General features: G+C 42.1%; 1 protein-coding gene across 2 annotated transcripts in view; it reads right to left on the reverse strand.

Annotated features, from left to right (window-relative positions):
- csmd1b (CUB and Sushi multiple domains 1b) overlaps positions 1–13627 on the reverse strand; it is a 265284-nt gene that overhangs the window by 62393 nt on the left and 189264 nt on the right. For both annotated transcript variants that reach the window (XM_027023454.3, XM_081724720.1), the window contains exons 19-29: positions 11867–11983; positions 11310–11525; positions 10931–11119; positions 8958–9127; positions 7584–7740; positions 6583–6774; positions 4821–4947; positions 3499–3701; positions 2950–3141; positions 1886–2024; positions 1137–1324 (exon numbers count right to left, since the gene is read on the reverse strand). In XM_027023454.3, coding sequence (XP_026879255.2) covers positions 1137–1324; positions 1886–2024; positions 2950–3141; positions 3499–3701; positions 4821–4947; positions 6583–6774; positions 7584–7740; positions 8958–9127; positions 10931–11119; positions 11310–11525; positions 11867–11983 — 1890 coding nt within the window. The remainder of the gene's footprint in view (positions 1–1136; positions 1325–1885; positions 2025–2949; positions 3142–3498; positions 3702–4820; positions 4948–6582; positions 6775–7583; positions 7741–8957; positions 9128–10930; positions 11120–11309; positions 11526–11866; positions 11984–13627) is intronic.

Genomic DNA, 13627 nt, shown 5'->3' on the forward strand with positions numbered 1-13627 from the left:
AAAGAAAGTCCTTGTTCTTTTGAATCAACTACATTCACTACAAAGGGCAGTCTGTCCGAATTAAAGCGCCACATTGCATGTTTAGGGAAGGACGTGCTGTCTGCATTGAATTGCTTTGGCATTTCATAAGTACACCCTCTAAAGAAAAAAGAAAAGCAGGCTTTGCCCCTGAGGAAAATTACAAGGTATTCAAGTAGAAAGGTTAATAATATTGGGAAATGGATGCACAATATTTGACTTAATACATAACACACACACAGCTTGGAAACCACTTAATAGCATTCCAATTAATGGCTGAATAACTATTACTCTGCCAGACACTTAATATGCTATTTAAAAGAAAGATGCATAGTTTTTTTCATTCCAGCGCAATGTAAATCGCAATGTAAAAGAAAAATCCAAATATTTATGTCATTTCAATAAGTGCATCTTAAGTGTATAAAGCATGATGAGGCTTTAGCTTTTTATAGATACCACTGAATTTCTTAAGTTTCTTTTCTCCTTATGGTTCACAAAAATGAACAGAAGAGACAGCTGTAAGAACATGGCAGAAACCTCACCTGCTCCCTCAGACATACACTGTATTGCTATGACTAAACTAATTTATTGCAGTTTTGAAGGTGAAGGTATACATCATAATTTTCTTTACTAATATGATCTCTGGGGGGTGGTTTAATAGACACATTATTTTGAAGAGAATAACAGATTTAGATTGAGAACATGCTTGGTCCAAGGATACTCCTTTACATTTCTTGTATTGCAAGTCATTCACATTTTATCCAGTGTAATGGCTTAAATGGGCCTCAGCTTTATGTTTTAGGCAAAAGGTTTTGTGGATAGCTCCAGAAAGAAGCCAGACTTGTTCAGTCAACCTTAAAACACTGATATATGTAATCAGAGCTAGGCAGAGACCTTACACTACAATGCTATGCAAAGCTGACCAATTTTAAGAGCTAATAGGAACACTTCAAACATGCTAATGTTGCTAATAAAGAATGGCAGTAAGTAGCCACCAATCAGCATGATTTTATTAGCATAATGTTAATTGGTGGATAATAGCATTAGCATTTTTTACCCAAGTGTTCCTAAATGGCTGCACTACCTGCTTTACTCCGGCAGCACCTTGAGGGACTTGCCTTTGTACTCGATGGCGAATCCGGACATGCCGAGGGAGGCATCGCTGCGGAAGGCAAGGAAGAGGCTGTTGCCGCTGCTCTCAATGCGCTCGGGCGCCTGGCTGCCCTGCAGGCTGCTGATGAGTCGCCCATTGGAGTCCTCACCCTCGTAGACATGCAGGAAGTCATAGCTGGGCTCCATGTTGAAGCTGCATAACGAGACAAGAGCACCGCAGGCTGACTGATGACAGTGCGCTCAGATGTTTGTCATTAAGGGGACGATTACTGAGACAGCTGTCACGCATTTCCCCATCAATATTCCATCAAAGTCTAGATAAACGGGGCCTGCAAGAAGGTGGGGGAGAAAGAAATGGGGGCCACAGCTGATTCCTCAAACCTGTTTTGTGTGGGAGGGAGATAAGTAGTCTCATTTCTCGTTATTAGGGGTGAGGAAAGATGAATCTGTTCAAGGCAGGTCGTATTCCCATAAACCTTCACTAAGCCCCAACAGCCACATTTTTAAAATGACGGCCCATGACATGATGAATACAGGGGGTGATCAGGACACTGATACAATGACAGTATATTTCTTTATTTAATTACAAATATATCCAGATTCATCATACATGTCTCGACACAATAAGGACAAAGCAGCTTGACTGAGATAGGATGCTATTTAGATGTACAGTCGTGATACACATCAACATTGTGGTGCGCCCATCTAGGGGCATCAGAGTTAGTAGACCCCCAACTGGGAATGAGCCTATTACCTTTTGAAAATTAGAGCGATGACAAAGTCTGGGTTGACTTTTATCCGCCAGTCGCACTCTTTCCCTGGCGGGTAGGGCTGTGGGTAGTTGGGTGATAGAATCACTCCAGCAGGTCCTGTCACATTGCCTCCACAGGTAGCTATCACAGCACAGAGACGAGAGTGAGAGCTTTAATGCCAGTTTTCAACAAACACACGCACATAAACACAAAGATTCACACACACTCAGACAAACATGCTTACATAGGCACACACGCATAAATGCACTCAGGCACACATACACACACTCAGACATACTCACACACAGCAATGAGCAGCGTTTGCTGAATTGATTATCCTATGATTTCTCTAGGTTCATTATCCAAAGGACAATAACACTGAGTAACAGCTGAAGGACTCTTTGAGCATTAAAAAGGCAATGATCAATAAAAACAGCTGCAATGAATTATCAAGAAAATTTAGTGAAGCCTGGCACAATTATCTGAAAGGATATGTAAATGTTACTTGTAGAGCCTGAAAGTAATAATTAATGCATCAGATGCAGTGACCTAACCGATAGTGACAGGCTGGGAAGTCACTGACTATGAAAATAACCTTGGGAATAGGACATCAATACACCTAGTTTCTGTGAGTGGTAGAGAACATTTTAGTGCAGTAACATGAGCAGTGGTTTGGGGAACACACAGAATCTCAATACAGACATTTTCTGATGAATACACTCTCTGCTGCATACATTTTCCCATTGTATGCAGCACCGTGGTTGGCCGAAGTAAACGTTGCACAAGGTACAAAAAATAGAATTAACCAGAAAACAATTAGAGGTCCAGGAGCAGGCAATAGTGAGTGCACGCTGTAATTTAGGAAACGATAAACTAGCTAGCAGCTAGACTCACTGCTGTAAAGCTGCACTTGTGGGAATGTAACATAACTTTCTCAGATTTCTACAAATCGCTCCATATGCAAAAACAAATAGTACATGCGTCAAGATCCATGTTTTTCTTTTTTTCTGGCTACATTTATATTCATCATCAGCTGATAGAAACAGCCAGGAGTAAGTGAAAATACCTCTGCATGTAGGGGGGTCAGGCTGCCAAAAGAATCGGTTGTTGAGCTGAACACAAGTGATCTCTGACACACCCTGAACCTGGTAGCCTGGGTCACACTGGAAAGAAATGGTGTCGCCCGGCTCCCTGCTGTCCCCATAACGGCTGCCATTTTGGGGCGTGCCTGGGTCATTGCAGGTTGTGGCAGTTGTAGCTGAAATAACAGGGATAATTATTCAATTAGTGATTTATGGTAAGTTGGGCAAACAGAGTGAGACAGAGAAAGAGAGAGAGGAATTCCTTTTTATTATATATAAAATGTCATGCTGCAACTCTCATGACAGCATCTATATGCTTATATCTGTAGCATATCTACAGAGACAAAATTTCATATTTACTACACAATCTTATTTATAAAGTTTCATGATAGTCTAAGAATAATTAGTACTATTTAAGCAGAGTATTTCTATAGCACACACACACACACACACACACACACTGACACACATGCGTGTGTGTGTGTGTGTGTGTGTGTGTGTGTATGAAGTGAGAGAGCAGGCGAGTTGCTCACTAGAGAACTGGATGGAGAAGCCGGATTTGCTGATGAAGTAATCGCTGTCAAACTGGAGCGTGAGCACGTTGAAGGTGCTGTGGGCGTCCTCGGGCAGGAGCGAGCCGCTCCACTCCTTTAGCAAGATGCCACTCTCAGTCGGGCCGTCCCATACCTTCAGGACGTCGTGATCCGCCTCCGTGTCGAACACGATGAAGTGGAGGCTACAGATGCGGGACATGCGCCACTGTATGTAAAAGCGCTTACATGCAGGAAATAAACCCTGAATATAAATGTTACTCTGAAGATAAATGTGCAGAGATTGTCTGGATATGATACAGTATCAGTTTCTACCTTCACATCTAAGTGAATAAAGAGAAAAGATGTCTTAAGGTCATTCGTTTATCCAACTGAATGTTAATTTTGTTGATTTTTAATTAACACCATAGACTACAAGTGCAATTAAGTAAAAATCTGAGCAATTAATTTAGTTTTACTTTTTTTTTTTTCAATCTGTTTTGAACCATTAAGTACATATCAGAAACATAAACTGTAGGAACTCAGGTAAAGTCTGAGAATTGAACTCTGTAGATGTATTTACTTCAGCAAGTGTTTTTTTTTTTCCCTTTTACTATACCATAGCAAAAATGGAATTATTTAAAATATGCTTTGGGCCCCATATCTTGACAATGTTAAGATCACTGTAACTTAAAAAGTACACAAAGTGATTCTCACTCATCTTTTGCTTTTTGAAGGGGCTAGATGCCACAGCATGAAGCCCCTCGGCAATCCGATTACATTCAATGTTTCGCTATGCGAATGGCAGCCTTGATTAGTTAGAGGGAACAGGGCCATGAAAACAAACCAGTTATCAATAGTAGTCAGAACTACGCTAACTACCCCTTTGGGAAGTGTGGGTGGACATCTTTGTGTAGCTGTTCGTTCACAGAACCGTGTGTTCAAATACTTCAGCCAGATTCAACATTTTACGGTGAAGTCCTGACAAGATGGGCTGCATCCAACAGCACTGTCAAATAACCGCATTGCCATGATCTCTTCTTTAAATTTAATAGGCTTACCTGATGTCTGGCCCATTTTTGAAAGTCCAGAAGCTTTATTGTCATATTTCTGCTAGTGTTTGGTGTTTTTTATTCACACTCTTCATGTAATGGATGTGAGGGAACAGATGCCAGCCAGCGTAGCGCTCATGGCAGGGTGGCGATGCAATGACCATGCTACGTCATGAATGAAGTGGGAATTATATGGAACTTAATGGAGATGCAGTGGAAATCTGTGCCACTTTGCCAAGCCTGTGCTGAGAGGCTAGTGGTGGGTCACTGTACCTGATGGTTTTTCCTGTGTCTGCCTCGATAGACCAGGTGCAGTGGAGGTTGTTGTCATAGGGGGCAGGGTAACCAGGAGACAGGATGCGACCAGATATGGCTCCACTGATGTGACCACCACACTCCGCTGAGAAAGAAAAGAACCGTGTTTGGATGGGTGCTCAGCTTTCAGGTACTAAAGTTTCCTGCCTGCATCCTCACTATGCATAGTTTTGTGTTTGGCTTGCTTAAGATAAACAAAGGTTCATGGCACAGTCTCTAGTCACTGGGCCAACAGTGATTTGGTTTGGGGTATGCTGGGACAAGCCCCTCTGTATGAACTAGTTCCAGTTCCTTACACTCTTATGCTACCAGAATAATACCACTTCTTTTTGTTCTACAGGTGAGAAATGTGGTTGGCAAAACGGAAGGGAAATGGCCTTATTATGTTCACTAATTCGAACAAATGAATACAATGACTGCTTTGGGCAATATCATCCATTTTCCATGCCAAGCACCTGCACTATATCTCATTCAAGCCATTTTAATTAAGGAATGAGGGAGGGGGAGTTTGCCGGGGCATGGGGGGGGGGGGGGGGTTGTGGCTACTGGGCTGGTCTACACACATGTGCAGAATCTCTGATCTGAACTCTAGATTCTGAGTAAATTGCGAGCTTTTTTCTTCCTTTCCCTGCTTTTGCCACTCTATATATAAGTTAAGGGTTAAGAGGATTTATTAAATCTTTATATGGTGTGAAAACACTAACTGGGAAAACAACTGATAGTAGGTGTTCTACATACAGATGTGCACATTTCCAAACTGAAGAAAGGGAAATTACAGAGTGAATAGCAGCTAGATTTACTACAGTGCAGTCAAGGACCATCCCATTATAACCTGGGTCACAGAATTTTAGGTTGGCATTGTAATAGTTGTACAGCATGTTTTTTCCCCCTTAGCCTGGGATTTAACATCCATTACTTTGCACTATGGAGTATAGCAGGCAGGCACTGCTTCCAGTGTGCTTAAACAGGGCTAATGCTGCTTCAACAAATGACATAAATCCACTCTTAGATCCGTTAACGCTCGAGGTCCTGCATAGACATTTCTCACAATGGCACTTCATCAACCATGTCAAGCAATATATTGTATGACTAACATTCTTGATCCTAACATTTCCATAAACTAAGAAGTTTTCCACATGACATGCTGATAGTCAGGGTGACATTTATCTTTCTCAAGCTAAAAAAAAAATTCCTTTCCTTAGTCAGCTATAAATGTCTTCAGCAATGCTTTGACAGGCACTCAAATACTGAACTGCTGAAACGAAACATTTTATTATTTCCAGTACAATATGTTTTCTTTGTCTGCCTCTGGTACTACCTGTGTAAATGATGACAAATGCTGACAACTAATTAATAGATTATTTCTTACTGACAGCAGAAGCTTCATATCACCTCACATTTCAGACAAAATCTTCAAAACACAAATACCATAGACCACACCTGTGAGAGCCTAATTAGTGAAAATGCCCAACTGCTGAATCGACAGAATATTTAATATTCAATAACAGGGTCGGTTTTCATCATCTGAAGCTTCAATCCCTCTAAATATCTTCTCATCATGTGATAACATGATGTCCTTTTTAAGTGAAATACTTTGGACAAAAACTACAAATGGAACTCATTTCATTAGCATATATCAAAGCCGAATGGGTTTCTTTGGGTGATAGGTGGTAGATAATAGGAAGAGAGGGCATAGGGGAGGGGCTAGGGCAGTGCTCACCGACGCAGGAAGGCAGCGATTTGTCCCACACACGCCGATCCCCACTCAGGCAGGTCAGTGTGCTGCTGCCATGCAGAGTATAGCCCGGGTTGCAGCTGTAAAGCACGAACGTGCCTGCAAAATGGCCATCGTCTTGGATCTTGTAGCCGTAGTTCGGGGTGCCAGGCTCCTCGCATCTGACAAGATCAAAGCCTTGGAGATGGTGCAGAGACAGGAACGAGCACATCAGAATGGAAAAGAGCAGAGTAGAGAGAGAGAGAGAGAGAGAGAGAGAGAGAGAGAGAGAGAGAGAGAGAGACAGAGAGAGAGAGGGGGAAAGGACACCTCTCCTCTGAAATCAGCCCCCTGGCAAGCACGGGCCTGATTCTTGCTTAATAATGACATAAAGATTAGGCCATAAAAAAGGCACCTGCCTGCCACAATTGCCCAATGCTGCCATAAGCAGACCATTTCAAATTAATATTGGCACAACATATGCTCGACTGAAGGATCATCTTTTATCTGTTCAGTTGCCCCATAGCTGCGCAACTCGTTTTTATCCCCCATGTTCTGACTGCATGCTAAAGCGCTTTCAAAAGCATCATAAAGCGGGCGCTGTGGGGTGCAGCTTGCACGTGCTCATCTTTTTCACTGCTCCTCAGAGCTCTGAGAAGACAATGGGAATGAAGGAAAATTATTATTTCATAGCCATTCTTTCATTATTATAATTGCTATAATTTTGCTAAAATAGTATTGGCAAAAATGACAAAATAATTTAGAGTATAATAGCAAAAGTAATATGACAGCTATGCTGTCACATCTTAATGTTTTTTTCACTCTCTAGTGTGCTTCCTAAGCTAAATCTGTCAAAAAGTGCAGATCAATAATGTGATAACCTCAAACAAATGGTCTGTATCATATTTGACATGCCACAGATCTCTGTGTTAAAGCATGACAAATATTTAACAACTTCTTGTATCTAGTGAAGCGCCTGTTGACAAAGGTATTGGGAATTTACTCACTAGTGTATATCAGCTTGAAGCCCTTGTTGGTTCCTGTCCCATTGCTATTAAATTCAATCCACAGATGGTTGGAGGTGCTATTAATGATGTCACTGGACATTTCACTCTTTGTGAAATTGCCCAGCAGCCTTGATGAACTGTCCTGACCATCATAAACCTGTAAAGAAGGGCAGACAAGAGACAAGGAACACTGAGAGCCCGACAATTCCTCCGCTGCTTAAGGTGTCATCTGAAGTTATGTCTAGAAACATTTCCGCAGACGGCCATGCACGTCCCATCACAATATTCACTGATTTCTCCCCTCTAAACAAAATGCTGAATTTGGTGCCTGTGATGATTTCTTTTTTTCTCTTTGGTAATTGCTTTTGGATATTATGTTCATATTGAAACACTGGCCTACGTAAAGGAGAAAAAAAGGGGGGGGGGGGGACAAGACCAGAGCACAGCCGGAAATATTAAAGGTCATAAATCAATGTCGGGGAGCAGTTTTCCACTTTTCTCTTTTCAGGCACAGAGGACATTGTTTCAGCCTCCTTGTGTGACTCAAGCTTGTGTGGAGTGAGCAGTCAAGACGTGGAGGAATGGAACCCTCTGCCTAAGCACAACAATGGTTCTTGCTCCCAGAGTTAGTAAACACAAAAATCGAAAACATCACATAGAGAAAATAGTAAACAAAAACACCATCACCTCAAGTTATTCGTGAAACCAAAATTAACCATAGTCCTAATTTCAACCAAAACAGCTTGCCTAGGGATGTGTTAGAATTGCACATCCTGTATCAAACATGATAGTAACAGAGCCAATTAGTTGTAACACATTCATGGAAATAATGTTTTTGAGATTCATGAGAATACGACAGGAAAGAGGCTATAACAAAGATTTATGTGCGTTTGATTGCCTCATCTCAGACGCTGTGTTTCACACCCTGGCTACTTAATTAGTGGCCACAGTGGTCTATAGGGAGCTTCTTTCTCATAAGCAGCTACAGGCGCCCTGAGTGCTGTAGCTTAAATGAATCTATGAATAGTTAATGCCTACGCTAAGTCACGTGTGCAGATGTCTTGAGGATTACAAAGCCTTACATGTTAACCATGCAGATGACGCAACTGTGAAACTTCACCACCAAACGTTTTAATTCGCCCGGTTTGAAGCATGGAACTGCACAAAACACTTTTTAAATAGCGCTAAGCTGGCGTGGGTTATTAATCCATTATCTCCTCTTTAAATGGGTGACCTTTGAGAGATCAAGGTTGATCTCATGGTGAGCTGTGGTGAATAAAAAAAGCCAAAGCATGCAGTGAAGGGACCCGTGCTTGCCCCGTGCCCTCACATGGCTCGGGGGACAGGGGTAGAGCAGAAGTGGTCTGATCCTACCAGAAGGAAGTCTCCTTCTCTAAGCTGAAAGGTGCTGGCCACCAGCTGAATGCCCCTGCCGTTGTCAGTCTGGACGTGGTAGATGCATTCGTGGTTGTTGTCATAGTTGGCTGGGAAGTTGGGGGACAGGAGGACGCCCTCGCTCCCCATGGAGATGGCGCCACACTCGGCTGGCCGAGACCCCGGGTCAGACGCGGCATGGGGGAGGGAGCGATGGGAGAGGGAGAAACAGAAAAAGAGTTGAGGGCTGGGCTTGAGTCTGGTGCAAAGTCAACCAACCTGCTTAGTCTGCAGAGGAATGGCTCTATAATACCCAATACCTGGATTTTTAGCAACAGAATGTGGCAAAAGTCACCTATCTCCCCTACAGTGATCCTCTAAAGCAAGGGCCCTTCTACCCAAAAGTAGTGCACTCTTGAAATAATTAAGCCACTGGTTCCCTGACAGCTGTTGCTCTATTTCCTGCTGATAGGCCAGTCAGGGTTTTTGTACCAGTTGGAATATGAGCCTTTGTCATTTTGATGAATCACCACCACAGCAAACTTCCAAGGAATGCAAATTAATGTGGGGCTTTATGCATTAGTTAGGTGCTGGTCACAAAGGCCCAGGGCTGCACTAGAATGTGATGCCCTTGTAGTTAATATTCTGCTCTTGCAGCTCCAGTATAAAAGCAGATGTTGCTGCAAAACCTTGAGGTCTGCAGCATCAGTCACAACTGTTGCGATTACTATCTGATACACAAACTTTTAAAAGTACACATAAATGCACCAGTCCTCAAAGGCTCAGTAATGCTTCCCTGGATTCTGAAGGGAAAGCCTCCTCTAATAGCTACTGCAGAGCTGCTTGACTGTGTTGTAAGATATGAAACATAAGCCCACAGGTTTATAGAGGTCTGAGACAAAATAAAAAGGGCCATTGTACTGAATAATGACTTTCCTATTTTTCTCTAGAGTATGTAAAAGTTCTTTCATGCAACAGTGGCTGAAAAGTAATACATTTTATTGTAGCTAATAAGTACATATCAATATCTAAAAGCTGGTACAATATCTGAGGCTAATGAATCCTGTAGCTACTGCAGTAATTAAGGGCAAACATATACTCCTACTACTATTACAATCCTACTACTACTAATCACACACAGACAAACACAGTTCATAAATAATTAATTACAGTAATAATCTCTTGTGAAAGCCCTGCACAATTACCACTGATCATTTAGTCAGCATCTTTATTCCTGTCCACAAACAACGTTGGTCATAACGGCTCAGAAAATGAATTAGCACCTGGGGTGATTTCCCATTTGCATGCTTGCTATGTCTAGTTCCAGTTCCATTAGAAATAAATCAGTAATAAAATGAGAGTTTCTTTGATGCAAATCAACAATTAGATTGATTTACAATCACATATGCTGAAATGAAGGCAGGATTCAGACAATCACATGGGACAAAAACAGCACAGTGAAATGAACTCTAAAATATCCCACCCTCCACCTTCACGTTAAGTGACACATCCTGACCAAATTAGCCTCACTGGAACAATAGATGTATGGCCTCTCAGAAATCCCTCACTTTTTAAATTCATGGCTGAGTGAAATCTGTATGGTCCACATTTATATTTAGGGATTCGAGTGGTATGTCTTTCATAAGCCAGTAAGCCAGTTACTCGGAAGGCCTTGCATTGTGTACCTTTACATTTGTGGCAGGTGTCAAGCCTTAAATTGACTACGCTAAAAAATGAGTCCATTAATTCCCAAACTAGTATGCTATATTTTGTACAATAGTGCAACATGATTTAAGGCAAACAATTATAAGGCTTTCAAACATTTGGTCATCCTTAAGAGTAAATGATCATACTCTAGATCTCCAATCTCTCCACAGACACCAAACCATACTGCACATGAGGCCTACAGGCTCACTGCCCCCATTATAAAGAATTAACTACCCGAGTAAAAAGTAAAGAATGCGTTCACCTACCCACACACCTTGGCAGGGCTGCGCTCCAGACGCGCCGGCCTCCTCCCAGACAGGTGATCTTGCTCTCACCCTCCAGCCGGTAGCCCGAGAAACAGGTGAACATTAGTGAGTCACCCACCCCGAACTGGAAGCCCACCCTCCTGCTGTAGGCAGGCACCCCTGGATCCTCACATGGCTCCAGATCGTACTCTGTGGAAGATACAGATTTGCACTGATCAGACAGCCATTGCAAATCCAACAGCCAGTGTGGCTCCAGTGAGAGCATGGGCATTTGCTCCATTACAAGTATTACATAACGAGATAGTTCCCAGCCACAAGTACAGATTCTTTCACAATTCACAAATGGAGGGCATCATGGCAATGGTGGGCAAGACCTTACCTGAGAAGGTGATGTTGAAGCCCTCGTAGGACATGGAGAAGTCGGAGATGAAGCGGACTTGGGCACTGAAGTTGCCAAACAGGCCAGCTTTAATGGAGGGTGGCAGAATGGAGCCCGTGAGACGGGCCACGGGCTCGCTGAAAGTGCCATCCTCCGCAATGAGCAGGTAGTCGTGTGAGTCTTCCAGGTGAAATGTGTGGAAGGCCAGATGCACCCCTGTGGAGCAGGAGATAAGATTAGGGCTGCCATTGGTTGCGTGTTGGAGCCTCCACAACCAATCTTCCACCACCACTTGTGGTGAGGCTCCAAGGAGTGTGGGGCCAAAAAAAAAAAAAACCAGTATGCAAAAAAAAAAACCAAAAACACACTGCTCCCAGCAGAATGCCAGGTAATAAAATGGAAGAGAATGTTTGAGACAAGGCAAAATTGTTATCAAAGGTAATTTGGGGGTGATTGAAGGAGAAAGGAGTTTCAGTGTATCAAAACTAATCTCACGTGATGAGCCATTTCTCTGTTTTACCTTCAAACAGTCGACACTTTTGCTCTTTCTGTCTTACCTTTTCCATGAGACACTTCTATAGTCCATGTGCAGTTTAAAGAGTTTGGGTAGAAATCTGGAAAACCAGGGGAAAGGATAGTCCCAGTTTTTCCATAGATGTAACCACCACACAAAGCTGAATGGAAAGAGGAGAAGGCAAAAACACACACATGATGTTTATTTATTGATCGCTATGCTCAAAACTTGATTTGTGTACAGGTTTATTTGTAATAAAAAAAACTCCTCTCCATTTCCAAACACCTGGAGATTGGTCCGGGGTGTGGACGCCCCAGAGTTTATTGTGTAATTATTCATGTCCAGCCTTGTATGTCAATCTTGTTGTTTTGTTAGCAAAATTAAAAAATTAAAAAATGCAATACAAAGATGCAAATGATTAGGGCCTTGGACTGCCTTGTAAGATGGGATTTGATTAGTATGCCAATTGTGTTGAAAATTACTTACAGAAATTGCGGCATTAAAAAAGGGTCCAGATGGATTTAATATGGAAATCTAGGTCAAGCTCTGCAAACAATATCCCTTGGTGCTGAGAATCTAATATGCACTTTATAAATTCCATAAACAAACTTTAACTCATTTCCAATGTTACAAAGAGAAAAAACAAATATTTTTAACAATGTGAAATAACAAACTGGCAACTAATTAGATACTAATTGGATGTGGTGGCATTGCTGGTGAGAAGAGATCCAAAACAGAGCTGTTTCAACTTTTTTTTTTTTTTCCAGACATAACCTTGGTCTATTTTTGTCCTTAACCAAACCAAACCAAAGTCACCTTCCCTGTCTGCTTCCAAATAAAGTGGGCAGCAGAGCAGGGTTTAGGCGAGTTGCTGCTAGGGTGCACATAAACTCAATTTAGCCCCAAAATGAATAAACAAGCTACACCAATGTGAACTGCATTTGTGGTCAAACACAGGCTCATTGTAATCAGAAGCAGTCCCAAAATAGAAATGCTTAGCCTCTGGAGGCTATAGTGATCGTGGTGATTAAATAGGGTTTGTGGTGTGCATGTTATCGTATATGCCCCAGGCCACAACGGAAAGTTAATCAGTGAAAATGGCCCCTTCGCTGTGAGACAAATAAAGTGTGGTATTGGCTTGGCACTCCAGCATATGTCTACAGTACACACTGCAGTACACGAATAAGAGAGCTTATTCATCACTTTCCCTAGTACAAACAACACCCCCTTTTGATCAATGTTTTCCGTAACAAATAATGTGAACTATAGGCACAACGCATTGAGATACAGAACTGTCATGTTATCTGAATAAGGGTGCACAGATCAGGAAATAAACCATGAACAGACCAGCAACCCTCATCAAATGACTCTTCTACTGGGAAGCAGCTCATGTGCAAACCACACATGTATGCATACTGTGTGCTAATATGGAAGACTCTAAGATGGTGCTCATGAGGGATTGTAGTCAGGTGATATTTAGTAAGACTCAGCCTTTTCCAATCATAGCACACATTCATATTAATGAGCACTGTCTGCAATACCATGGCAACCCCAGGTGTCCTACTCTATGTTTTCCCTGATTCATTCAGTCTTATATCAGCTTCTAGAGGCATAAAAGACCCAATATTGCAGTAGACTTCTGCAATAGCAGGCACCAGGCTACTCAGAAATCTGGAAAAGGGATCCAAAGCTGGTGTTCCTCCATTTGAGAGCAACTTTTCCAAATTCCACTGGTTATAATCAAGCTATAGACCCATTTATTTAATGGCACATAAAAACGTTCAGAAAAAAAGAAAAAGGAATC

The sequence above is a fragment of the Electrophorus electricus genome, chromosome 12 (genome assembly GCF_041902795.1).
Source record: "Electrophorus electricus isolate QZ-2024a chromosome 12, ASM4190279v1, whole genome shotgun sequence".
NCBI classification, from domain to species: domain Eukaryota; kingdom Metazoa; phylum Chordata; class Actinopteri; order Gymnotiformes; family Gymnotidae; genus Electrophorus; species Electrophorus electricus.